The sequence below is a fragment of the Acanthaster planci genome, linkage group LG06 (genome assembly GCF_054643075.1).
Source record: "Acanthaster planci isolate LZ-2023a linkage group LG06, COTS_SCS, whole genome shotgun sequence".
In the NCBI taxonomy this organism is placed as follows: domain Eukaryota; kingdom Metazoa; phylum Echinodermata; class Asteroidea; order Valvatida; family Acanthasteridae; genus Acanthaster; species Acanthaster planci.
In genome coordinates, this window is record NC_141782.1 from 1450954 (window position 1) to 1478819 (window position 27866).

General features: G+C 43.3%; 1 protein-coding gene across 3 annotated transcripts in view; it reads right to left on the reverse strand.

Annotated features, from left to right (window-relative positions):
• mroh1 (maestro heat like repeat family member 1) overlaps positions 1-26779 on the reverse strand; it is a 35871-nt gene extending 9092 nt beyond the window's left edge. Inside the window, exons 1-29 of one of the 3 annotated variants that reach the window (XM_087137551.1) lie at positions 26508-26779; positions 25783-25928; positions 22308-22439; positions 21988-22044; positions 21311-21473; positions 18911-19009; positions 17910-18061; positions 16923-17063; positions 16347-16439; positions 15510-15699; positions 14221-14294; positions 13316-13447; positions 12781-12888; positions 12017-12202; positions 10944-11085; positions 10489-10547; positions 9775-9882; positions 9537-9656; positions 8833-8955; positions 8483-8500; positions 7094-7243; positions 6259-6461; positions 5445-5685; positions 4661-4771; positions 4395-4530; positions 3612-3724; positions 2736-2888; positions 1429-1583; positions 871-1036 (exon numbers count right to left, since the gene is read on the reverse strand). In XM_087137551.1, the coding sequence (XP_086993677.1) occupies positions 871-1036; positions 1429-1583; positions 2736-2888; positions 3612-3724; positions 4395-4530; positions 4661-4771; positions 5445-5685; positions 6259-6461; positions 7094-7243; positions 8483-8500; positions 8833-8955; positions 9537-9656; positions 9775-9882; positions 10489-10547; positions 10944-11085; positions 12017-12202; positions 12781-12888; positions 13316-13447; positions 14221-14294; positions 15510-15699; positions 16347-16439; positions 16923-17063; positions 17910-18061; positions 18911-19009; positions 21311-21473; positions 21988-22044; positions 22308-22439; positions 25783-25928; positions 26508-26565 (3729 nt within the window). In that variant the 5' untranslated portion in view covers positions 26566-26779. The remainder of the gene's footprint in view (positions 1-870; positions 1037-1428; positions 1584-2735; positions 2889-3611; positions 3725-4394; positions 4531-4660; positions 4772-5444; positions 5686-6258; positions 6462-7093; positions 7244-8482; positions 8501-8832; positions 8956-9536; positions 9657-9774; positions 9883-10488; positions 10548-10943; positions 11086-12016; positions 12203-12780; positions 12889-13315; positions 13448-14220; positions 14295-15509; positions 15700-16346; positions 16440-16922; positions 17064-17909; positions 18062-18910; positions 19010-21310; positions 21474-21987; positions 22045-22307; positions 22440-25782; positions 25929-26507) is intronic. The other 2 variants (XM_087137553.1, XM_087137552.1) reach the window with 2 other exon arrangements.
• Positions 26780-27866: the final 1087 nt, after the last annotated feature.

The following is a 27866-nucleotide window of genomic DNA, read 5'->3' on the forward strand; positions in this document are numbered from 1 at the left end:
GCATGCACGCGCAGGCTCGTCCCTTTTTTGGGGGGGGGGATATGCTGAGCAAGCACGACCGATTTCTGTTTGCAAGCTCGGTCTTTACGTATGCACCCAAAATAATTTCAACCAAGCTTTCTCTTCTCTGCTGATGCGGTTGCACCTCAACTTGGGGCAGGTTATGGAACCCATAGATCCCCGTCCCCGAGAGAGGCGATTGTGGTAAACAATCCTGCCCAAGAATGCAATCCCAATGACCCCCCCCATCAAGGTTTTCTTTATATAAGCGCCAGTCACCAGCCGAAAACCTCGTACAATTGATGTCCATTTGTTGGAGCTGGTTCACGGCTGATTTGAGTCAACCCCTATTATTTTCATCACAAGAATCCACGAAACCATCGTGAGACCAACAAAAGACCTCCAGTCAGAATGAAAATTGCAAGTTGTTCAGATGAATGGTAACAAAAGTCTTCCTGTGTCAACATTCACCCTTTTCTTTATACGAGGCGCATCAAAATCAAAGGAAACCCAAGTTAGCTTCCGCCGTACAGTAAGATGATAGACATTTCAATGTGCTTAGATCAACACAAACAAGGGCTTTTGAATGAGCGTGTACGCTAACCTGTCACAGTGCAAACTTCACCTGCTAGTCAAAAATGCATTGTTATTCGTCCAACCGCAACATTGAGCACGTGGCGTCACTGGTAAGAAGAAAGTGAGGTCTTCCTGGAGACATGTAATGCTTCATTAGGGAATCTGCAGTTTTCCTGTAAATTACGGTTGAGTTTGGGTTTCCTTTCTTTCGCTACGCCCAGTAATTGGTCTCATGGCTGGTCTTGAGACAGGTCCCGTAGCTGCGGAGTGACGGGCCCAGGTCAGGTGTCTTACCGCCATGGGAGACAGGTGGGCCGTCTTGGAGAGGGTCTTCTTGGTCTTGGGGTCAATCTTCTCCTCATAGTGGACATTACGCATCAGACTGTCCATGAAGCTGTCGAAGAGGTGCTTCAGGATGACGGGATCGCTGGCAAGGGACTTCCAGCAGTCTTGGATGTGTCTGTCGGGACGGGGGAATATATTGCGGTTTTGTTCTGAGAACATTGTACCAGTGAACTTACTGAAACATTTCAGCGAAAGAGTTGAGGATCTTAACTGTGTTGGCAATGCAACCAACTCTCCTGATAATTTGTAACTGACAGGTCTCTAGAAAATTTTCTCAAAGATTCCAGAGTAATTTTTCCGAGAAAATTTGTCATTTCAACATTTCGAAAGAGACCCAGTCTTCAAATCAACAAGACTTTTTCACAGAACTGGGTATGCTTCAAAACACACAATCTCTTTGTTGATCCCTCTCGGCCTGACAAAAATACGGAAGAACAGTTGATGTCTTGGGAGAACAAACTACTGGCTTTACTAATTTCATAACCCTCAAGGAAAAGTCTTCCTTACACATCATAGGGCAGTGGATATTTCAGCAAGGTGTCAGTGACATTCGATAAGGAGTTAGATGCCAGTGTGCGGACAGCGCGCAGGGTACCGGTGCGAGTCTGCTGATAGGTGATGTTGATTAGCTTGAAGTGGACGGCCGCAATCATCTCATCCACCTACAAGCAAAAAATTAAAATACAAAACCAATTTCCACATACAGTACAAACCAAACAAGGTACTGGTGTACACTGGTGTCTCAAGCTTATGACATGAAGTGCACGGTCTTAGTCTTCCTGCGATCTGAACGTTTCATCGTCAGCTCTGTTCTTTTGGATTGAGTAAAACTGTTTTTGTAATCTATACACAATACCACAGTTTTTGCTGGAATGGAGCTGTCACAATGAAAGTAGTATTCTCATGAAAAATCACAGCAGAAAAATGGTTAAACCCTCTCGCAATCTGAAACATTGACTGGCAGTAACAACTTAAGGCCAAAGGGTGGATCCAGGGGGGTCAACAGAGGTCATCCCTCCATTGAAAAAGCCAAACAATATTTCTGTTAACCACATGCTGCTGGGTGCTTTGAAAAATGCAGTGCATACATACGGGCGATTTTCAAGAGTTTGAGTTTTCAAAATTCTTCAAAAATTCATCATTTCATTTAATGGACGTTTACACCCACATGAATGACTCTCTGGTTGCAACTCTTATCTGACAGGTGACCTTCACTGACTCCTGAATATTTCAGCCAGGCCTGCCGCCCTGTAAAGAGAGCCCAGAATAGTGAGGTATTGTGTAATTTCCTTTTTCCCCAGTGAATGCGAGTGACGTCTTCAAACGCGGCTGGATTAGCATGCAGCGGTGCTGTGTCACTCATCAATGGGGCCCTGGAGCACTTTTGTCCACGGTGCTAATCCGCGGGTGCGCTATGCCCAAAACAGTGGTACACTGTTTAAAAACAGTGACGGACTACCTTCGAAAAATGCAAGCCAAAAAATGATGGCAATTCCCAGCAGCAGGTCTTTTCTTCCAAGTACAGTCTTTCATTACACCTGTTGTCCCATTTCGGGCACCCCGACTCTGCGTATAAACCCATGGTGCTCAAAACGGGGTTCCCCGGCAGCAAATGGTTAAAAAATAATGACAGAAAGGCAATTTTTTGGGTCTTTTTCATTAACCTCATGTTCCAAGAGCTTGCAGAAAGCCCCAAAAATGTGACATCATCCTAAGAAAGGCCATAAAAGGTTAAATTAAAAAGTTCAAAAATCTTGAAGTCCCCAAAAAACAACCCCCCCCCCAAATTTTTTACTAGAGTCGCCCTTGCTTACATCCACCACTAGTTCCGTTCCTCTGGTCTTGAGTATGGTGTTCAGGACGACGCAGGCCCCACTGGAGCAGTGAGACTGGAAGTCAAGGAGGCCCTCTATCAGCAGATAGATGAAAGGTTTGAGGTGGTCTGAGGGAAGCTTCTTGGCGAGGGCCTGGGAGGACGAGAGAAGGGGGGAGAGAGGGGGGTGATTGGTGTTGAGTTGTTGTGGGGGAAAAGCTGGCATTCCGCCAGGATGACGTGGTCTTAAGACACAAGACTTGCACTTCTGTGAACAAGGTTCTAACCCCACCTTGGTTGAAATGACAGATGGATTTATTTCTCAATGAAATTCCCATTCCCAGCAGATTCTTCTGAAACTTGATTCAAATTCTTCAACTCATACAATTTCTCCAATTGTCTCCGATGTCATTTCTGTTTCCTTATTTCCTTAAGCTGTATGCAAATCTGGCTGTTTGAATGAACGCTTAAAAAACAAGTAGATGTTATTAACAATTACAGAATCATAATCAATTGGGGGAATAACACACCTCAATGAGAATAAGTCACCTTTAATACGTTTTCTCAGCAAATGTTTGGGAAGAGGCTACACAAAGCACAGTGACTCAAGCAGAGGCAAGTATTTTTTGGGGGGGGGGTCATTTTAAGTGACAACACCATTCTTCCCTTCATCATTTGGTGACATCTTTTTTGGGGGTCATTTTAAGTGACAACATCATTTTTCCCTTCATCATTTGGTGACATCTTTTTGGGGGGGGTCCTTTTAAGTGACAACATCATTCTTCCCTTGACCATTAATTTTGGTGACATCTAGTCAAGAAAGCATTTCTCCAAAACCATGCCTTGAAGTTCCCAGTCGGGCTGACCTTTGACCTACCTTTGAGAGATCATTGACCAGGCTGTAGAGGAGATTGGGGTCGGTGTGCGCCGCCCTCTCTCTCAGTACCGTCAGGGCTTCAACGACAGGATCTTGGAAGGATGACGTCTTACCTAACAAGAAATCCAAAAATCATAACAACCAAAACAATTCCACGGGCAAACTCTTATATTTCAAAGCCCCAACAGCAAAACATGTTAACACAATCCAACGATTCACTTGTTTCGTAGAGCAGGTGTCGTATGCAACACTTCGGGCAATAGACCACAGCTTTGTTTTCGAGTCCATCACAAGTCCTTTCACAAGTCCCTTCGCAAGGCCAGTCATAAGTAACAGGGTGAACAATGACAAAAGAATGCTTTTGTCAGAGTTCACTTGAATAGCTTGTGAATTGGCTCAAGACTGATGGACTTCCAGGGACTTGTGATGGACTAGAATACAACACTGATAGACCAAACGACACCTAAGCCCCTCCAATGTAAAATGGCCGGTCTTGAAGTACACATCATAGCATGTTCACATACCCAATATTCTCTGACATTTCCTTGTGCAATTATGACTTTCTTAGTCAAAGAAATATTAAGGCAAGGCTTGCTTTCCATCTATCAATCACTCAATCAATCAATCAATCACTCAATCAATCAATCAATCAATCAATCAATCAATCAATCAATTGCCGATCCACACAAAACGAGACGAAAGATCTTCTTTTTTTAAGCCTTAGAAATCAGGGGGTACAGGTACAATTTACAAAAATTTGACAGGGGAAAAAACTTTCTTTACCTTGGTAGAGAAGATCAATGCGAAGGATAATCTGAACGGATTGCACGGCATCTTCTCTGATCGTCAGGTTGGGATCCGAGCAACGGGGTACCAGTCGACCCACCAACATCCCCATGTTAGTGAAGGATCCGTTACCCTGGAAGTTCAAACCAGAAAGTTGCCTTTCCTTTAGTAAAACTTTCCATGAGTTTTCTGAACGACATTGATGGAGGCTTTTGTTACGTGCATCCAATTTGATTGAATTGGGAAGAAACAATCCAACTTACTGCATTCATATCGGTCACGTTTTCCAGGTAGAATTTCAGCAGGGTGAGGTTGGCGGCGACGGATCGCTGTCTCTCATGATCCTGGGTGGAGACTATCCAAGGTTCAAGATGCTGCAAAAACAACAACAGGGTAACAAAAAAGGGACTTGTGCCACATGTACACGGCTAGGTTTTACTGTGCTTTCTACGTAAGGATTCCTGAGGGCAACGATGTGGGATTTGTGGACACCAACACCCTTACTTTGCTTGGCGTTCTCTTTCACTAAAGGTTCTTATTTGGGGAAGCAGTGACGTATCCAGGTTTTGAGTCCACGGGCAGTACAAAGAGAACTTTTTTTTCTGGAATTTTTTTCCACAAGTAACACAATTTCCCCAGGGGGGGGTGCCAGTACCAAAGGGGGCCAGGACGCCCCCTGCCCCATCCCCGACCCCCGAACTGGATACACCACACTGTTCTTGCCAACTTCTGCCCGCCTCACAACAAAACATTCAGAGTGCAGACGGGTATCAGCAGTACATTGCATAGGCACGGGGGGGGCCAGGTAAACAAAACTAAAAGATATGAAAAAAAGAGAGGTGATCAGAGAAAAGAAATCTTGAAATTGACCCCTCTTTACTGACAATGGTTTGTCAGTTCACTGCTGATGAGTGTTCCCCCCCTCCCGGAAAAGTCCTTTGCCCTCCCCCCCCTGGATAAAATCGTGGTGATGCCCGTGAGCATATGACTGTCCTGAAAGGAGAAATATTTCTTTCAGGTGTGTGTAAACAGAGATTCGCCATTCACCTTGAAGAGGTTGAGAAATCCCTGGGGCGTCAAGTCCTTGCGCAGCACCTCGCAGAGCAGCTCGTGGAGGCTGCGGAAGGACGCCCCGGCCAGCGCCTCGTTCTCCCGCACCTGCTCCTCCTTCACCTCCTCCTTGCCCTTACCCGGGGCCAGGAGACCCTCCGGCAGCTTGAAGAGGCACTCCACGCTCGTCTTGACCAGGTCGAAGGTGTCGGCGTCGTTCAGGTGGGGCTCCAGCTTGCTGAGGGAGGAGAGGGTCGCAGGAAAGTCAAGGAGGAATTGGCCAGTTGAGATCGAGACCCTAGACGCGATCATTTGGAAGTTATTCTGCATAGTGGGTCACACTGCACCTTTGTAACAGCTCTGTACTTCGTGTGAATTAAATCTCTATCTACTGGAAATTACCCTTAAAAAATCTCACCCATATAAATTCTGTGACTTTGTTTTAAGAACAATTCTATGCACTTCTTAAACTATGGATGCTTTTAAAATGATAACTATTCATCACTCTCGAAAGTCAAAATGAATTTGAAAAGCACCGAACAGTTCAACAAAAACTTAATTCCAACCTCATTAATATTTGTTCCGTGCACAACTGGGTTAATGTTGCATCGTGACCATTGCTTTTTCCAACAGAAAATGCACGTTCCTATATTTTGTAATTTCCGAGAGGCTGAGAAATAAATTCCACACGGAATCGGACGGCACTGAAAATTGAAACTCTGCACGTGAGCACTGTCTACAACGCGTCTCTTCGGGCTGACAGGCCGACAATCGGCCGGGCAGATGAATCCAAGTTTTCGGACAAGGATACACCAAGGTAGCGCAGGACTGCATAGCCAGGCTCCTGGTCTCGTTCTGAAGCTCCTTGGTGCTCTCGGCCTTCATGTAGCTCAGCATGTGGTTCAGCAGCTCCGTCTTCTTGCTGAAGGAGTAATTGCGCTTCAGGTGGTCGGGGTGGAGGGCCTTGCCGATTAGATCCACGGCACGGATCAGGTTCTGCCTGACAGCCGTGTCCTGTAAAGGACAATTACTAACCAATCATAAGACAATCACAATCAGTTCATGGCAAATCAAAGCCCATTGCATGGCAATCACAAGCTGGTCATAAATAAATCACAAAGCAGTCACGAACCAGACATCAGTCTATCACAAGTCAATCACAAACAAATCATTAGTCTATCACAAGTCAACCACAAACCAATCATAAGTCTATCACAAGTCAATCACAAACCAATCGTGTGTCAATCACAAAGCAATCACAAACAAATTGTACGTAAATTCCTAAATCAATCCTAAATCAATTTCAAATCACAAACCCAAGTTAATGCCAAGTCTATCAAAAATCACAAGTTAATGAAAAGTCAAGCTCTACTTTCTTTAACATTGCAAAATTCTCAACAATTTCCCTTGGATTTTAAGATGCCAAACAGGTTTTGTCCAAGGTTCAATGCAAGCTGGACTAGTCATGCATGCTTGTGTGTCACCTCGTGTCACCGAGGACTTCACTGAGGACTTCCTATTGTGTCTGTATAGTGTGCAAAGGAGGACAGGCTGCAAACAGAGGACCTCTTGTCTTCTTCATGATGTTCCTTTGTTCCACCTCATCAGCGCACACCACAGACAAGCACTATCATTCCCTCACTTACCTTGACATGTGCAAAGTGTGGGTTGATGTTCCGCAGGATGTTAGCCTCCACTCGAGACGCTATTATATCACTAGGAGCAAACAGAGTCAGGTAGCCGTAACACAGCATGACAGTGCTCTTGATTCTCTCCACGTCCGCCTCCGATTTATCCTGGAAAGGAGACCACAGACTTAAGTTCACCACAAGAGAAGTTCCAGTTCAATTGATACGCTCTGTCAAACATCAGTTAGTGAAAGTTGTGAGAGCCCCAAAAACGAATGGACACACAACGCTAAAAACGAAAAGAGCCAACAAACTCAACACAGCTACGATGAGATGCGACCAACAGGTAAGTACTATCGTTACCACATCACACAAAATGGACTCCTGACGAGTGGCTACTCCACAGGCCAGAAACATGAACTATAATTCAACAAAATGTTGCCATCTAAAGGCCACCGTAACACTTCATGCAGTTTCTACAGGGTGCTCGAGTTATTGCACATAGCAGTAAACAGCCGTTACTAATAATCACATCAAATAATATGATACGTTTGGATCAAAACATCGACTACAACTGTGTCACAACTTGTTTCATCACTGTCTCATTCTACAATTAAAAAAAAGGAAAATTAGGCATAAAAAAGTCTGTGGTTTCTGGTCAGGGTTGGCTCCCAAACTGGTGTGGCGATGTAGCTTTTTTTTTCCTTTGTTTTTTTCCCTAGAAATGACGTACACATACATGTTCTTGTACAAACATACCGCCACTACCGACACTGAAATAGACGGGCCCCCTCACTATTTACTGTTAAAAAGCATTTTCAGCTTGTAGATGTACACAGGACACATGACCACCTCATTTGTCTGGTTCCAAGATGTAAATGTACAATACAGAAATGACATTATCTGATAAAGAGTGTCCGACTGAATGTATGGGGGGCCTAGAGAAACTCCTTTACTGCACATATTACTCAACCGCACCAATCAAAAACACATTAAAATTAAGCAGCAGCAGGATTCTAGTCGATTGAGCAAGTTTGGCAGCTTTTGGACACCGTACTACACCAAATAACAAACTTTTTTATTTTGCCAACGCACAGGTCTATGGCAATGCGCGCTGACCAGAAACCGGAGACAATTATTTTTGGGGGGGGGCCTTATTGGTGCTTTGAAGTCAGAGTGAAAAGAGTTCATCCAGGTGAACTACAAACTACAAGGTACCATTTCACACGATGCACAGTGCAGGGAATAATCCATTTGTACAAAATGGCGTGAACAAACTTTTCACGAGGAGCCGACAGGCACCAAAAGGTCATGCCTATTCTGAGCACGTCACGCATCTAAACACAGCATGCTGATTTCACAGCAACAAAACATCGACACGAGAAGGGTTCGCGGATAAGAACTTACAGAGAACAAGCCCTGGTTCTTTGGGGAAGTGATAAAATGAGACAGACGAGAGAAAGAGTTGAGAAATTAGGAATGCCAAAGCAAATGGCCAAAATGATGCCGAAGGCCGAATACTTCTGCCAATGAGGTTCAAATTCACTACTCTACTGGCTTCCTTGTGTCCTGTCTAGAAGAAAAAAGCATTTCTTGTTGCTTTCAGGGTTTGAAAATAAAAAATAGACGTGAAGATGCTCTCTGGAAGGAGCTGACAAGTTAACAAACCTTACACCTACACCGGGCTCAAACTGTTGCAAATTTAGCAGGAGATCGAGAAGACAAGAGGGCGTATTCCTGGAAACCCAAAGACTCACCTTGACCAGTCCAAAGAAACCGGTGGACTTGCGGGCCATGTCCATCTTGGCCACACTCTCCAGTTTAGCCAGTGCGATGTCCAGATGGGAAGAGGCGCAGAATCCCAGTCCGTAGGCACAACCCTGGGGAGGGGAGAAAGATAGAATGAGAAACGGATACAAACAACAGAAATACTCAACCACTACAACAAAGCCTCAATACCAGCCAACCTAACGAATGAGTTATGAGTCACCAGGGCCAGTTTTGAGTTGAGAGCCTTCCCAAGAATCTTGCAGGGTGTAAAGCAACAAGAACTTCAACCACTCACATGAAAACAGTTGTCCGAGATTTTGCTGACCGTGAACGCCGTGAGAGTCGAAGCCAACGGCAAAATGTGAGGGACAGTGACAGCTTAAGAAATAATTCTTCTAGGGTCGTTCAAGTGCGACTATGCTTCATGTGTGCATTGTTAAAAGCAATTGACTATTGGTCAAACAATATACTATATGCCCAAACTTCCAAAATATGGTTCCGAGACTAATTCATTCAAGTGGGATCCACCCACGTTTTAGCTCCTGCAATCCTTCTCCAGATGAGGGATCTGAGGGTTTTTGGGAATAACTAACGACGGTGACAATGACCCATGACGGAGACGACAACGACGCTGATGAGGACGAAGACGACCCTGCCAAAAGACAACGAGGGAGAAGGACGGTTGACTGACCTCTCTCTCCAAGTGGTTACTGTGTCGGACCGAGGAGAACATGATGTCCAGATGCTTCTGAACGAACTGCGTGTTCTTGACTTTTCTCATCACCACACCCAGACACTTGTAGAGAAAGTTCTATCCCAAAACAAAAGGAGATAATTAAGAAGAAAACTAACACAGTCTGACATTCAACGGTCGTGTTCAGACCTTAATATCTCGTATTGTAGAGGCAAAACAGAGAGGCGACGCTAACCTTTTCCTCGGGCATGTCTTGGTAGAGAGGTAGGTGATCGCCGAGGGCCGTGCCAATTTCACAGTGCCAATCCTCTTCCTCTATGGTATCCAGAGACTTGGACAGCAACTTCAGGGAACAAAAACCAAAAAAAAAACAGCCCGCACGTCACAAACTGAAACCACAAGTGTTCCACGGAGCGGTCACCAAGGCGACGCTTGGTCTCTCCGATGTACAGTTTGCCACAGCAATGACATGTAATGCAATGAACCCCATTACTTGTATAAAGGCATGTATGATCACCGCGTATTCTGTATCTACCGCAGGGGCCGACGGCCGATGGGCCGTTAACTTTGTAAGGGCAGGTGTTACATCTGGGGCGCTGACAAGGGGAATTGCTGCCTGCTCTTGACGGCGAGACAGAATCTAACTGGGAATGCACAACCATGTCCCCGACAGAAAGATCGTGCCTAAACGTGCAAATCAGAGATTTGGTGAAAATGGAAGCCGCATCATCTCCGAGTGTATAAAAATGTTTGAGAAGAACATTACGTACCGGGATGTTTCATGGGTGGTATGCGAGAACGAGGGGGACGCGATCATGTTGCTTGGCCCCGATGTAATAATGTAATAATTCTGTGATGGGCTTGATAAACAAATGACAAAATCCCTCACCAATTTGCTTGGGAAAAACAAACATTATTTTGTATCTTGTAATGTCACTAAAAGACATACTTTTAAGAGCAAATCTTCCCACGACTTCTGGGACCACTTGTTTTCGTCGTCGAGATTTTCTGTGCCAAAAGAACAGAATTGGAAAACTAAGCAGTTGAATAATATCCAAATACGGAATAAATGTTTACTTAAACTACACATTGTTTGCAGCCCCCCAAAAATGAAAAATTAACTAATTTCATTTCAATGTAAAGATGAGAAATAATTCATGACATAATAAGATCCCAAAATTAAAACTTGCTTGACCCTAAGCAAGCTGGATTCGAACCTTTCACCTGAGAACCACAAGTCAAGTGGTCTCACCTCAAACCAATCTTCTAAGTCTGGATTTGAGTTAATGGATGACAGTATCACCAACCACCACCACGGGTTCAATAAAGCTTGGCCCGTGACAAACAGGGTTCGAACCCCTGTTACAGAAACGCAAGTACAAGTGCTCTCTTCCTCCCACCCACCTTCTAGGTATTGGATGAGTTTTGGGATGACGGCATCCCACATGTCCACCAGCGCGTCATGGATGTTGGGCGACATCGCTAACATCAGCTTCAGCACGTGGATTCCCCGTTTACGCCCGTTGCCCGGTCGTCCTGCCATGACCTGCAGAGACACAAAAAGTCCAACACACGCGAGTTTAATCAAACTCGATTTAACAAAAATAAAAACCTACCTCTTTATTTATAGGTTGTATAAAGTTTCACTGTTTTTCCTGCTTTTGGCTTTTTACAAATTTACTTATTGTTGCTTTGTGTTCAATTTTTGGCACCAGGAGACAGACCATCTCAACATCTCCTTCCTGACTGATGGAAAGTTTTGGCACTTTGCCAGAAATTTTGTTTACTTACACGCCAAAAAGTCTTCTCCATATTGAATGTGTAAAATATATATTTGTGTAAAGTACGAATCAATTTTTGAGGCTGTGTGGGTTTAAGACGCATTCCAAGTGGATCCAGGAGTAAATACAAGCTTGTTGGTCAGGGGTAACAATACACTATGCTGACCAGTTCTAGGGCTGTGCCGAATATTACCGAATATTTGATCGATTGTTGAATATTCCAAAATTATTTTTCGAATTTGAATATTCGAATGCAAAAGTCATGAAAGGATGGGCAAATTTTCTTTTGTTTTAAATGAGAAAAATTGCACTAATTGCAAATGAAAAGCATTGGAAATCTTACAATGATTTAAAAAGTAAATTATTCATTAAACAATTTAAAAGGAACAGAAATTTTCAACAGGGCAAGAAGTCTTGTTCATCTTTTCAATCTTCCTAAATCGTGGCTGGAGATACTCCTAGATGTGAGAAGCTATTGTACTGATCATAATGTACACTTATGTGTGTTATTGCAACTGATTTTGTACATGGTTTGTTCATCAACAGTCTGCCGGTCGGTACCAACGAATATTCGGATATTCGATCAAATTGAAGGTCGAATATTCGAATAGTGAATTATTGGAATTGACTCAGCCCTAACCGGTTCCCAATTAAATGCACTACAGGAGTGCAGATGTCATTTGTAAAACTGCTCACCATTAGCCTGGCCATGAGAATGTTCGGTTTGGGCAGGCTGCTCAGCTCCTCGTAGAGAAGGCGGTAGTCGTCTGCCTCCTCATCACGCTTCTTGGCGCCGATGAATGCTAGGCTCTGGCATAGGGTTCCCATGGCGTCGGTGTGCTGCGGCTGAACGATGAACTCCAGCAGGAAGGGCCACAGGACCTGAGCGACAAAGATGTTTGTTTGGTCCGACTTGGACTGTTTTTACTTGAGGCTTTGAAAAGAGGTGCGCTTTAACGTTTTATCAGATCAACCACCGATCAATGTTGCTTGGAGAGTGGTAACCAGGCTATAGTTTGCAGACAGATGACTAGGGAAATTCGACCGGTGGTCACCAAAAGGTGATCACTCGGACTTGCCCTAAAATCGTCAGGGTGCTTCATGGCAGATTTTTACTTCATTCAAACTTTTACAAAATACAACATAAAAGTTTTTGTTCGTGTATATACTGCCCTCTAGTGATGAGAACATTCATTAACTGTAAAGTGAAGGTAATCAGGTGCCAATTAACACATTTTCTGCACATTCTGTTGACACTGGTTCCATAAAATGAGACCAGTTTAGATCCTCAGACTGGCTCAAAGCAAGCGGCAACTTATAGCATATTTACCAGTAATAAAACCGTTGACAAAAAAAGCACTGAATTTGGTTTACTACCCAAAACCCTGACAGTACTGACTTCTCCGAAAGGCTGGGGAAATGCCATGGTCAGCAATGTGCAGACAGAATTTTTGACTTACAGATTCCATGTCAACGACGGTGGTTGTGATGAGATTCATGACGTTGTCGCACATGGCGCGCAGGGCGGCATTGGTGACCTGGTCCGGATCGGCTTTCTCCTTCTTGCTCTGCAGGGTCAGAGAGACGACAGAAGACAGACACACAGTTGTGCATTGTTACAGATACAGGAAACAAAGTCTCGTGAGATCTGCCGTACAAATCAGCTATTCCGCTCAATTTGCAGAGTTTGTGCGTAGTAACTGACTTTACGGAACTGAGCATTGTTCCGCTCAATTTGCAGATTTTGTGCGTAGTAACTGACTTCACGGAACTGAGCACTGTTCCGCTCAATTTGCAGATTTTGTGCGTAGTAAATGACTTTACTGAAGTGACCACTGCTTCATCGAGACTCTTTGGTCTACATGAAGTGGACACCTATAAGTTCCCCCTCTCATCAATAATTCATACCCATTGCCTTCACATGCATTCCACCCTCCCACATCTTAAAAACCAGAACCTGAGACTTTGGTCCTGAATCCACAATGCTGCACATACCGTCTGCTGGATGTCGTTGAGCTGGAGGGCGCACTGCTTGACGACAAACTCAATCATGAAGTTTCCGCCCTCCAATTCAAGGTAACCGTGGTGGGCCATGGCGATGACAACTTGAGCGAATATCTTCTTTACCTGTTGACACAAAATGTTTTATAAAATCCACAGCCATAACACTGGGACGTTGGCAAAAACAGAGGACACGTTTCAATCAGCGTTCTCGAGGAAATCTGAAAACCAAATTTCGTGACTTTTCCTGGACTTTCCAGGACGAAACTGTGATAATTTCCATGACATTAAATGCCAGTTTGCAACTACCATGGACTTATGAGGACATTTATCATTATTCCGTAATCACATCCAAAGGAGGCCACCCAAAGAAACCCTCCATAATCCCGATCTCCATAACTTTTCCTATGACAACAGCAGTCGAGACACCCCCTGTTTTTGCAATTTTTTCCACGACTGTCCAAGACAATTTTTCCCCAAAAGTTTTCAAGATTTTCAATGACCGTGGGAACCCAGTCAATGCATAGAAGTTTGTATAGAAATATTTGCTCAATTTGTAATGGCATACACAGGATTCTGACCAAGACGAAGCTGTTCCAAGTAAAACTTCCGTACCTAAAATCTAAATCATTTTAATATTACATATTATTGGATAAAACTAATAGATAATCATCTTTTTAACGACAACCCTCAGCATTTTTAGAGTAAGCCTTATTGCTCATACCGCATGAGTGATTTCGCACAATGGTAGAAAGGCATTGTGGGAAGGAAAAAGGAGCAAACACTGCCCTCTTTTTCCTTCCCACAATGCCTTTCTTCCATTGTGCAACATCACCCATGCTGTATTAGCAATAAGGATTTACTGTTCCTTCATAAAAAGTTTTGGAATGTTCACACACCTTGTTGCTCTGATCGGCCAACACTATTTTCAGCCCGGACAGCACGAGAGATTTTTTGTTTTCCATGTGAGGCCCTGCAAAGGAAAATACAAAATTGACCATTATTAGAAGCAAAAGATAACAAACATCCTAACAGATTCAAGCTTTCATCACTTGCTTGTGTGTAATATTGCCTAGCTCTAAAATATCGGCTCATTTCTCCTGACGTGAAAAATATTTCATGATAATAAAAATGTCAGAGCATTTATAAGATGTCCAGTATCTTGCCATTTAACGGTGGCAATGTATTATCATTATCCAAGCTCGCAATATCTGAACATTCCACAGACCATCTCAGCTCCCTGGGGAGTATAAAAGGCCAAGGTTGCCATGTCAGACACAAACAGCTATACCCAGCAAGAAATGAGACCGAGGGGTACCCCCCAACATGTCCAATCCCTATACACATTCCAGACTATTGTTACTTAACACATCCCCCCCCCAAGATGTCTGAAAGGAATTCCCCAGATTCCTGCGAGACAATGACCAACACAAAGCAGGGGGGGTTCTTTCCGTCTCATACCTTGCTGCATATGCAAACAGCTAAATTCAATAACCACATCTGTCCCCATAGGTACCCATTTACTCCTAGGTGAAGAGACACACATAGAGTAAAGTGACCTGCCTAAGGTCACAACATGAAACCACCTGCCGAGATTTAAACCCCGAAGCCTACGAATAGAAGTTACAAACCCTAACCACATGTTATTCCCTTTGGTTGGAAAAATCTACGGTTACTGATTTTCCACAAACGCAGGGTCTGTTATCCCCTGTGGGAAGATGTTCATCAGTTTATAAAAAACTCTCACAGGTTTCACACAATTGAAAAGGTGGGCATCGTCTCTGCTGCTCCGGATGGGACTTAAATGTCTTAATAGGTTTGAGTACAAAGACTCTTCCACTGGTTTTCTGCACAGTGCAGGATTTGTTAGGATTTAGGAAAGTTCTCAGCCAAATCTGGCTTGGGAATTAAGATAAAGAGACAGGGGTGCCAGCCAGGTTCTCGTCAAGAGTCCAAAGATAAGGAGCATAAATATAAACTTGATCATGTCCTGAAATTTGTCGATAATTTTAGATAAAAAAAGAAGCCAGAACTCTGGCTTTTGCAATGAAAACTCGCATGCATGAAGGGAACTGCGTCAACCTGGAAAGGAAAGTAATTTTACATCCCGAGTACGCCAATGAGAAGCCCTTGAAGTTTTTGAACGCGTTGTCCATTTTTCTTTTCTTCTTTTTTTTTTCATCCATACCGGCGGAATTGATGAGTTGCTTGAAGACGGCCAGAGTGCCGATGCGGACCTTCTCGTTGCCTTCGAGTTTCTGCAGCAGATAGGCCACCACCCGGTCGGAGAAGGAACGGGCCACGATGGCGAAGCAACGGAGTAGCTCGTTGTGATTCTTCATGGTCAAGGGGTGGTTGAAATCCGGTGGGACGCACACCTTCCAAAGGATCAATTTGGGAGAGTTAGTTGTAAAAATATTCCATCTGCATACACTCTCAATAGCTTTTAACAATCTATAACCTTTAAAGATTTGTGAACAGTCATCCCTTAAGGAAGAAACTTACACACTGTATGATGAAAATGCGAAATGCTTAGATTGACCGAGCGAGGTAGCTACGAATTAATCGGAATAATAACCTGAATTTACCACAAAAGACATCCTCTTTTAAAAGACTGTCAATTCAATTTTGTTCAAGTTTCATATTCCTTAAAAAATCATTTTTAGCAGACCAAACACGGTCATGTACTGAAGCCAATTCTGCCCCGTGTTCAGGTTTGGCTTATGGGCTTGAGCCAAACTCCATCTCTTGGCCAAAACAACTGACGTTTTTAACTCTGAACCCAATTACTTTTGCAACCACCTGTTATACCTTAAATTCTCTAAAGGTGGAGTGCGTGGGTCCCACTTTGTGGGGCCAGAGGGGGAGGACGACGGTTGTTGATGTTATCTTTCATAGCTGGGCATGCATAGCGTTTAGTGTTGCGTTTTTAGTAGTGGTCTCGGAGGATGGAGGGAAGGGAGATGTGTCAGAGATGGTGCCAGTTCAGCATTGCCCCGGGGGAGGCATATCTTTGTTTTCTCACCTGGGCATGAAGTGTGTTCAGTATGGTCTCCAACTGTGCTTCCAGCATGGTGCTTCCGTCGGCAACGGCTGATTCTAGAATCATACACAATCCCTGTCGGGAAATAAAAGACCCCACTTTAATTGTACACGCACTTCATCCATGTCACTTTCAACATCGGTAGGGTTTGTGAGTACGATCATTCTTGGCTCGTGATCTACACTGAACAAGAATCAACTATTTCGACTGTTTAGTTTAATTCTCAAAATGAAACGTTCTAAGGAGCAATGCCTGCCTCGGCAACATTATGATAGATACACAGCGTCGGACCTAAAACTTGAATTCTTGATATCGGTACAGTTTACACCATGACTTACAATCATTCCACTTCCTTAGATGTTTGAAAAAAGTTTTAAAAATCAAAACACTGACGCATAACAGGCATCAAAATATCATCAGAATATTCGGACTGTTCCACTAACTTAGACTGCCTGTTTAATTTCAGAAACTTTGCGTGTGACAAAAGTCAAAACACCGAGTTATGACAGGCATCAAAGTGCCGTAGCACTGTTCAAGTAAAGAGGCAACTGCAAGAACCTGTGTGACGAAGAAGGGCTCCGGATGTTTCTTGTACAAGTTGAGGACGGACGGTATCAGCTTGGGAACCTGCTCCTCCAAGCGTTCCTGGAGGATTATCTTGGACATGTGGCCCAGCGCTTCCACGACCATCAAACGCAGCTGCGAGACAAGCAGAACAATCACACTCATGGGTTTTTGTCAGATTCGTTCCAATGCAAATCAATGCTGCTCAGTGGATGATTCAATGCATGAGGAAAGAGTTACTTGGCAGTGTAGTCAGACTCAAATGGAGTTTTACAAGTTTTATCTGTTTTGATGAACACCTTTTTCGGGGTAAGGACCCCTTAAAAAAAGTAGTTTGTCTCCGATCAAATTGATGTTTTGAAACCGATGCCGTGACACGGCTTTTTTTTCCCCCTTCCAGGGATGCACTATACGGACAATGGCAGACACGTTATCGAGTTGTGGGACTAGACCAGCTTCATTATGATTATACGCTGACAACAAATAACTTTGTATCCATGGTCTGCTATCATTGTTCAACATCGATCTCGTTGGGATCTATTGCCCTGAGTAAAAGATGGAGCTGCCCACAAAAATGTTGAGGCAGTGTGCCAATAGAGGGCGCTGGTCAAGCTCTCGCACAGAAAAAAAAAAAGACTGACGCGAGCATGCTTCAAATCAACGCACGCACTGACTAGAGAAGAAAGACTTTTTGGGGGTGCCTAACATGCTATTATATGTAAGCCTGATCCCGCAAAATGAGTCTTTAGCGCAATTTTGCTCAGTAATTTTGTCTCGGTTTGCAGCGGAAAGAGCAACCTGGGATTTGGTTTGATGTCTCATTCAGTACAGCGTCCTGAAATGAGCGTTATAAAGGTGAAAAGTGTCGAGGGCTCCTATCGATTCATCTGGTGTCAGATTTCTTTCCCAGGCCATCGGCTCAAACGTGGCCCTGGCGACTTGCAACTCGTTTAGTTGGGCTGGGTCGACGCGGGCTCCCACCTTGGCTTCCTTGGACTGTTGCCAGGCATTGAAGATGTGGTCGAATGCGGTGAAGATCTGGGTGGAGTAGGTGGTCTTGGTGATGGTGGGGTCGGGGGCGCTGTCGATGTTGGCCACGTAGTCCTCAATGCTCTCACTGAAACGAGCCAGTGCTGTGAAACGAAGACCAATGGGAATGGAGCTACTTTAGGGCGACTCTTCCCAAAAGGACAGGGGCTGGCTCACCAGGGCATGGGGACACTTTCAAAAGAGGACAGCTGGTTTCAGCGGCTGATTTTGTAAATTCGAAACGAGCCATTTTGGTTGTCAGAAGTAGATAGGGCTTTATTTAACCCTAACTACCCAAAACCTGCCATACTTCAACAGCAGGTTTTGTGAGGTTTTGGCAGGTTTGGTACCGTACCTGAGGAACTTGTTGAATTTTGTGAGACCTGGGATGAAAGGCCCAGGGAGATGGTGTTGGATTCTGTGTGAGTTGGGACACACACGGGTCACTGTGTGCAGTGTCTGGCTTGCTGTACCAATTGTTGGACTATGCTTGATTTTGTCAGGTTTGGTACTGTTCAGTGCAAGTCATCCTATACTGCATAGACCCATCCATACCATATCACTCAAACTCCAACGGGCTCATTCTGTTGGAGTTTATCAGGTTTGGTACACCACCCTGCATGTAGAAGTACATTGACAAGTACATGAACCTGTTGGATTTTGTGAGGTTCAGTATGCTTTCTAGTGCAGGAGCCTAGCGGGCTAGGGTTAAAAGCGAATTTCCGGATGTTTGTCATCAATCCTATAATCAGTGTAGAAACTGCTCAGTCTTCGATTGTTTCTATCTTGGTTCTTGTCACTTTGCCCTTTCTGAACTATTTATTTGGATTATCATGTGCAAGTCACATGCCACTGTGTTGTAGCCCGATCACGAATTATTATGCACGCAGACCAGTCTCACAGTATCCCGTTTTCTGGACCTAATGACCAGGCTAAACCAGATCCCAACTTACCGTGCACACAGACCCACTTCATGTTGTCCTGTTTGGCCATGCCCAGCATGGGTAGCAGGGTTCCCAGGGTAGCCGTAAGAAATGGCACAAATCCAAAACCTGTCGGTAGGAAAACAGCCGTTCAGTGTTGTGCGTGAGTCCATCGCAACTTACAAGCCTGTTACAAGTTCCCTTCAAAGGTACAGTCACAAGTCCTTTGAAGAGACCGGTCATAGGCGACACGGTGAACAGTGACAAACGAATATTTTTGTGACAGTCCATTTGAATAGCCTGTGAATTGGCTTAAGATTGGACGACTTGAGATGGACTTGAGATGGACTTGCAGGAACTTGTAAGGACTCGACTACATGTACAACACTATACAATGGCCAGCGACAAAAAAACCCAAACCAAATATGATGCAGCTACAAAAAGAAAGCCTATAAAGATACACAGTGGTTGACTTGGAGCCTCTGGATGTCACGTGGCCAAAATAGCCAGGATTTGCAACTCCCGATCACAGGGTTGGGGGTTCAGAACCTATAGCTGCATACGTGTTGTGACCTTGGGTGAGCCACTCCACCCTAACTTGCCTCTCCCCACTTATGAGCATAAATCGGTATGTGCGAGGACGGCGACGGGTTGCTGTGTTTGATTGGCCATTTTCACCTAGCATGGTGGCATTCAAACAGCACACTCCCCAGGGAGAGGAAATGGCTTTTGGATTGTGTATACACATAGGCCGACGAGCAGGGATATCATAATATTAACATTTTACACTAACAATCTGTTGGTAATGAAATGAACACGATGTGTTGTCCCCCAAGTCAAAAATTGTCTGAAGCAAACTTGCAGCAGTCTTTTTAAATCTTCCGCTATTCTTCAAAATTTCCAAGGGAACCTAACTACTGGTACGTTTTTCCCAGGCTTGAATTTCCAGGGGGCATCGTGCCCCGTGCTAATGAACAGGACGTGTAGCTGGGCATAAAAACTACAGCCCCACCAAAATCTGAAAAAAAGAAATCCTCTGAGACCTCCTGATAGACTTTGCAGGGTCTAGGAGGGTTGAGGTTCAAACTCTGACAGCGGCTGGCGCCACGAAGGACAAAAAATTGGCCTCAAGTTACTCTGGTAAAAACTGAAAAATTGACAGGAGTGCCATCAAATTGATACTTCTAAGCAATTTTATAAGCATTGTCTAATTCACCCCCAAAATAAACAAATACATAAATATAAATTCAATTATAAAAAAAAAAACCTGCAATAAAAGTACAATGCTGAGAACTGTTTATGACAAATGAGGAAAAAACAGCACTGGAAAGTGAAACTCCATGAAGCGACAAAAACCTGTTTCACTTTTTCAAGTTATTTAGTTGACGTACACTCCACCTGTACAACACAGCCAGAAATGCAACAGGAATTCACAAAACAGTCAGATGACCTATGCAAGTTTATCGAATGCTTTGTTACAGAAATGCTTTCTACAACACATGCGGAAATGAAACCAATCACCCCAGACGAGAAACTACTAAATGGTTTTTGGTGTGTCATGTACAATAAATGACTAGCATGCATTTATTTTCTCTGAGGAATTCAACACTGATCATTAGCAAATTATTTTAAGAACAGTAATTAACACTCATCGGCAGTCATATTATTTTCTTCATTAAAATATGAAACTATACATAGCTTATACGTGCACTTACATGTAAATGGTTGGCCTGTTCATCAATTCTAATGTTACAAACAGTTCTATATTTGATCGGCATGCCGATATTTAATTACCAAATAATCCCCAATGATTTATAGCCAGCTGCAGGGACAAACATGTCGATGATAGATGACTATGCAATTTATATGATACGATTTGACCCACAAAAACATACTAGTTGGCTATTTCTGTCAAATTCAAGCTTCTAGAAATTTGTCACTTTTGGTGGCCAAAATATGCCCCAAGGCCAAAGAAAATACATCATTAACTTGTTTTGCCATGTGCACAATCAAATTTCCAAGTGAATGCGTACAAAACATTTTCAACTGGATACACATAACCAAATTTTCAACTAAATGCACACAACCAAGTTTGCGACTGAATGAGCACAGCCAAAATTGCAACTGTATGAGCACAGCCAAATTTGCAACTGACTGAGCACAGTCAAATTTGCAACTGACTGAGCACAGCCAAAATTGCAACTGACTGAGCACAGCCAAAATTGCAACTGACTGAGCACAGCCAAAATTGCAACTGTATGAGCACAGCCAAATTTGCGACTGAATGAGCACAGTCAAATTTGCGACTGAATGAGCACAGCCAAATTTGCAACTGTACGCGTACAAACCTAATAGCATTTTAGCAGCATACCAGATGGCTACAGAACGGAGACAGCACTACAATGTTTGTTACCAACGGTGTAAACTCACTATTTGCCGTGGCTAGGTTCGCCATTGTCTGGATAACGAAGAAATGCGGCAGCGTCCCCGGCTGGAATTTGCGGACCAGTTCCTCCATCACCTCGTTGCAGTACTTGTGACCGAGAGCCACCAGGACGCCGCTGGCTGCGGTCTGCCACTCCGGCTGCACATCCTGAAGTAAAACAAGAAACAAAAAACTTTTGGTTGATGCCAGATTCCGACCCAACATGAACAACTTCAGGTGCTCCTTGAAGCTCTTTTTAAAACCCTGTTCCTTTCCAAATGTTCCATTTCAGACACATCTGTCCTTGGTGAGAGCATGCACGTTCTATCCAGAACAGTATGCTTATTCATGTGAGTGAAGCACAAAGCCAAATCTATCCGTTGGGAAAAGCTGGTCCCTTCAGGAACATGCAGTGCTCCGAGCGAAATCATTTCAAGTTACCCAGATGATACCCAAAAGCTGATTATTAATTTCCGTGAGAAACAAAGGAATCTCTCAAATACCGGTCCAAAATGTCCACCGTTAATCTTTCCTGGTTTTTTTTTTCATGACCCACCACCAAGATGAGCAAACTGACGTTTGCCTAAGTGGTGTTACGCGACAGTCCATTGTTTGCATGCATGGAATGAAAACCTATGCCATCGTTAGCTTAGAGTGTCTCAGAACTGAACAGTTATGTTACACTGGTTGCCGGTTCTTTCCGTAACTGTGCCAATTTCTTGCGGAAGCACATCTTATCCTGAAAATGTGATTGTACACAAACAGAAACAAACAATTTCTGTCATTTTTCCCCTTCATGGCACGAGCCCTCTTCCCAAAAAAAGCCCCTTTCAAAATGTTTCCTCCTCTGAATATTGACAGCTTTTATTTGGCCAAAATATGTACGATGTTCCATCTACCTAATCCGTGCGTCCAAATGCCCACAGCTTGAAACTGAACAAACTCAAATGAGGTAATATATGAGACTCATGGGCCCTATCTTCAAGCTGCAAGTCGGCGTACCTTGGACGCGGTCAGCTCGTCCGAGGCCAGTTTGACCAGGTCCGGGATCAGCGGCTCCGGAACTCTGTCCAGCGTCTCCTTCAAGATGCGCTCCATAGTCTGCAGGACGACCACCCGATGGTCCTTCTGGAGCTAGGTGGGGTTTCAGGGAGAGCGTGATGCAAAACGGGGGGAGGGGGTGAGATTGGGACAGGAAGAGAAATTCACAGAGGGCGTCTTCAAAACCCTGTTCTCGTGTTGGATGAACAAGAGAACAGGGTGCCGAATGACGAGAATCAACACCCAAACATTTGTTTGCTAACAGGATTCTCACCCTTACCCACTTACTGGGAAGTGGAAGTAGAACATCAGGAACAAAGATGGCGGACATGGGCACATACCGCAAATTAACGTTAATTTTGTTGCATAAACTAGAAAGCCCTCACAATGGGGAAAACATAACCAAATGCTCATATACATGGGGGCTTGTGGCCAAGTGGTTGGGGTCTGTGGTTTCCAATCATAGGGTTGGAGGTTCGAATCCAGCTGCGGGCAGTATGCTGTGGCCCTTGGCAAGCCACTTCACCCCTGCTTGCCTCCCTCCACCCAGGGGTATAAATGGGTACCAGCGTTAGCTGGGGAAGCAACCTGCGAGGGACTGGCATCCCATCCAGGGGGGAATAGAAATATTCTCAGTCGTTTCATGGCTAGGAAACCGGAGATAAACACCGGCCTGATGAGCCAAAGTGGCTCCGACCAGACTTGCTTATACACATAAGCTGAAGGAGAGAATTTACCTCGACCATTTTCCATGGATATTTTGGGATTCAATTTATGGTACAATCATAAATATCACGCCACCTTTTCATTTAGTGTTAAAATGGCAACTGCCATCTTCCATTTTAGCACGGATGCGCTCCATTTGCACTTCGGCATTTGCAATAAAAAACCCAAGAACACTGTTTGGGAGTCCCAGCAGAGTGGGGTTTGGAATACGCCCAAAGTATTTGGAAAGAGGGGTTGAAACAGTGACAAGAAAGTAGTGCGACTTTCTTGAGGCTTTTAATATCTCAACAGAACACATGATCTCTCAGAAATGGCTCTGATTATGCGAATCTTGTATTTGGGGTTTTTGTTTGTTTGGGGGAGGGTGAACAAAGAAGTAAAAACGTTGCAATACATGAACGACCCAAGTGCTAAGAAATAGAGCATTTTCTGATTAAAAAATAATTCTGAAATCCAGAAGAAGAAAAAAAAAAACCAACCAACCAACAAACAAACACACACACCCCTGATGAAATGAAGGAACACTTGAAAAGCGGCAATTAACTTCACAAAACTATCAAGATAAAGAGGAATATTAGAACATGATGATGGGCGCAAAAAGCTGGGATTTGGTGAAGATTATATTGATAGAGCGTTGGAACCCAGTTTGTGTTAAATAAATTTTGGTGAGGCAGACACAGGCAGCTACAATGTCCACACAGGCTCTTGTAAAATGATACTGTAATTGAACCCTACACTGGTACCAAAGTCACCTGGTTTACTTTCACAGATGTTCAAATAACATTGGCATTGTGCCAACTTGGCAATGGAAACTGGGCTACTGCAAACATAAATTATGATCATTATCAGCTAAACAGCAAATTATGATCATTATCAGCTAAACGGCAAATTGTGATCATTATCAACTAAACGGAGAACATCAAGGGCCAAGGTTGGCATCCATTTTCCTGTTGAAGATAGCAACTTCCAAATAGACACATGTACATACATTTATTCAATTTTGAACTATCATTTATAACTGGCATTGTAAACATGGACAGTCCAGAACAGAAATGCAGTGGACTGACTGCAATGCCAGTCAAAAATCTACATGATATAAACATGTCCACTCCAATGTCAAAATAAATATATTATTTCATGTCCTCTCAGCCCCGTGTATTTTGCCCTACTCTTTACAAAATTATCCGACTGGCTCTTGTGACTTCCGTCTGGAGGCCACGGCAGCATTTTGGTACCAGCATTTATTGCAAAACCCAGGGCAGTGCAAAGTCTGCAGCACTTGACATAACGACACAGAGGATGATTTTATTATGATAATATGTGCGTTGTACATGTATGAGTGACTATTATATGGTTTGTCTGCACATGTTGAAGAAATGAATGCACATAAATGGATGAAGGACTCTTTTGCAACCTGCTTAAATGAAATGACTATCTTGTCAATGATTAAATATATCTCTCGACATGCCTTTCAGGGCAGGTCTGTGGTTAATCTTTTTTTTTTATTAATCATTTTATCACAATCCCCTAAGGTGGCGTACTTCGATGTTTCTATTGACTTTCCTCAGTGTTGACGAACCTCTTTGTTGAAATCAAAATTCAAATTAATTCAGTTACATTTAACTGCAGGTTCTATTGCCATCAAAGTACATTCTGTTGGACCTTTGTGAATGATTTCAGTGTCACCAAATTTAGTCTGATATTTAAAAATGGTAGCATCAGGATATCAGGCCAAAAAAACAGCAGAGTTTCCCATGAGGTGGCGCACATGAACCAATCTTACAAAATCAGACATGAACATATCAAATTTCTTTAAAAGTTGACAAATTCTGATACAACATACACCAAACTACAACTTTTTCAGAGAATTATTTTCTTATGTTGGGGCACTTTTTTGAGAGTTGATTACACACCACAAAAAAAGAGAAAAATTGGAAAATCAAGCCCCCATAGAATCTCAGTGACACTTTGTTGCGGGTGAGTAAAACTCCAGGCTTATGAACAGGAAAGTTGAGAGCTTGACAAAATTACACTTTTTGTAAAAAAACGGCATTGGAGGAGAAAAATCAAAGTACACTATTGTGAGGGGCCCGCCACATTACGGTACATCAACAATAACTACTCCCCCACAGTGTTTCCTTGACAACACATAGCGTACGGTAGATAGAAAAGGAGGCCATGTAGAACGACGTGCATCATGTGCATAACATGCTCAGGACGCCTGACGTACGTACTGCACAATTTCTGAGCATCATATGCATATGACCCAAGTTGTTCTGTGTGGCTTCCTTTTCTGTCTACTCATAGCGTACCTCACTCTTGGGTAAATCTGACCTATGACCTTTTGACTGACTGGGAAAAATATTAACACTGCTTGTTCTCTAACATCCACCATCATATAAACGCCAGGTAACTTATTATTCCACTTACTGTGAAAATCAATCAGACTTGACGACAGTTGGCAAAATTAGGGACCTGGCGACGATACAGTCACAGATGTAACACAAAGGACTACCCAGGGGAAATTTCGAAAGAATACCGATGTTGATGCCAAATTTCTGATCGCATATACAAAGTCTATAGTGGGGCATCAACTTTCCTCAAGCACCTTAGTCTCAGAATCAAGCCTTTCAAAATGACAATTGACTTCCACTGCAAGATGCGGAGTCAGGATGCATTATTTCTTTCCAGGGCTTCTCCAGCAACCTACCTTGCCGTGTTTGCGCAGGTAGTTGTGGCAAGAGTGCAGGACAAGCCCCGGCTTCTTCTTGCCGATGTTGACCAACGACGTGGCGATGATGGTGCGCACGCCCGTGTTCTTGTCGTATGCTGTATCAATCATAGCCATCACCATGGCTGGAAAAGTGTTTTTAAACAAGGGGAATAATACAGTTGATCAGACTTGTTGAAGACTAGAGAGCCTGAAAACCAAGATCCAATTGAGAATAAGTGGAACCCAGTTACGGACTTTTTTTTAATGTACCTTTTTAGAAAATCCCAAAACCTTCTTGAAATGACAACACAAGTTTTATAATTTATAAACAGTTTCCCATGGGCCAAATGAAACGGAAAATTTTGTGTTTCAATTCCACAGAGTGCATCTATGCTGCACAACTGTTTTTCTTGGAAAGAATTTCTGGACCATTAACATGATCAAAATCATATTCCTTGTACTCATACTCATAGGCCCTAGCCTAGGCAATCTCGATTGTCACAAAAACTGACAAGTTTACTCTAAACTTGTTTTAAAAAAAACGAAATGTTTGTCAGTTGCAATGAGGGTAAATATACATTCACATGTTCAGCTAGTATGTAGGCCCTATGTTTGCTTGTTTTATTTCAATTCAGTTCTATGTGCCATTCTAATTCGCACAAAAAGGAATTGCACTAAATTTTCACGAAATAGATGCACCAACCAGATCTCATTTTCCTTACCGTCGATTTGACCGCCTGTACAGAATCCTTCATCTTCTCCAGGTAACGGCATGATCATGCAACTCAGTGTCCCTGACACTTTGCTGGCTTACCGGGTGTTATTCTGAGGAGAAAGAATTTTTTCTGAGTGTTTTTTGCTGATCAATCCCTCGTTCCGCGAGAACATTAATGTACGGCGTATAAATTTACGCCTTCATGTAATGTAGGACCTATTGTGCATGTACATTCAGTGTCAGCTGACAACACTTCACGCCTTCACCGGTGATGTGGGCAAAAATCAGCAAGGCGTGAGTCTAGTCACGCGACCACCTGCAGGTCAACTCCCAGGTCAAACTTAAGTATTTGACGGCTGCACAGGAGACTAACTTTGACATTCGTCGTGTAGCTTTATTCAGGGAGGTGGTCTATTGCCCTGCCCAGAAAAAAAAATGAAAATGAAAAAACAAAGCGAAAGACATAAAAAAAAAGATTAAAGGAGGTGACGATCAGCAATGCACTTGGAAAAACCTCGAAATGGACCTCCCACGAGTTCTCCCTGGAAAGGTGTTAATTGCCTTTCCCTCCCCAGAAAAAAAATTGGGGGCCCATGTTCGGGGGTTACGTAATACATTACTATCTTTAAACTTGTTACTAATGGCACCGACTGTCGTCATTAGGATCGCACGTATACACACTACGAACATCTAACAAAAGAAACAGTGCACTAAGCGTCCATTGTTATTGCATCGTGCGTCTTTTGTTAGATGTTCATATTGCAGTACTTTCGGGCAGGTTAATATCATACATCGCAATTTATAAGTTTCACTTTCAATCAAGGAGGGTTTCAAGTTTGACTCGAACATGGGGAAAATCGGTTTGAATTTACTCTAGGATCCGTATCTCACATAGGGGTGTATAACTGATTGACTATGATTGACCTGATTGTATGGCAGGGGGCTCGTATATGGCAACTTTTCAAGGGATGTTCCATCCTGATGAATTCCAAAGTCTCGGTACAAGACTTCCTTTTGTAGTACATGAGTGTTTAAACGAGACAGATCTCACAAAGCCGCGACGAAATGCACGGCCGGATTAGTTTGAAAAGAATTGTCCAGTGGGGAAACAAGACAAGGCCCTTTTTTCAGTTGATTTCTTTCAGTTAAGACGAGTCAAGGCGTTCCTAACCACTGAAATCCTCATTTCTCATTCATTTGGTGTTCAACCGTTGGTTCAAATCTCCATACAAGGGTATTTTATTTTGGATGGATGCATTATTTATTCACAAGACAGGATTTATAAAGGGTAGTTGCCAATCAAAAAAATTAAGTGGGTGAAAAAAGGCTATCAACAACTGAACAAATCAATGCACAGAAACCACAA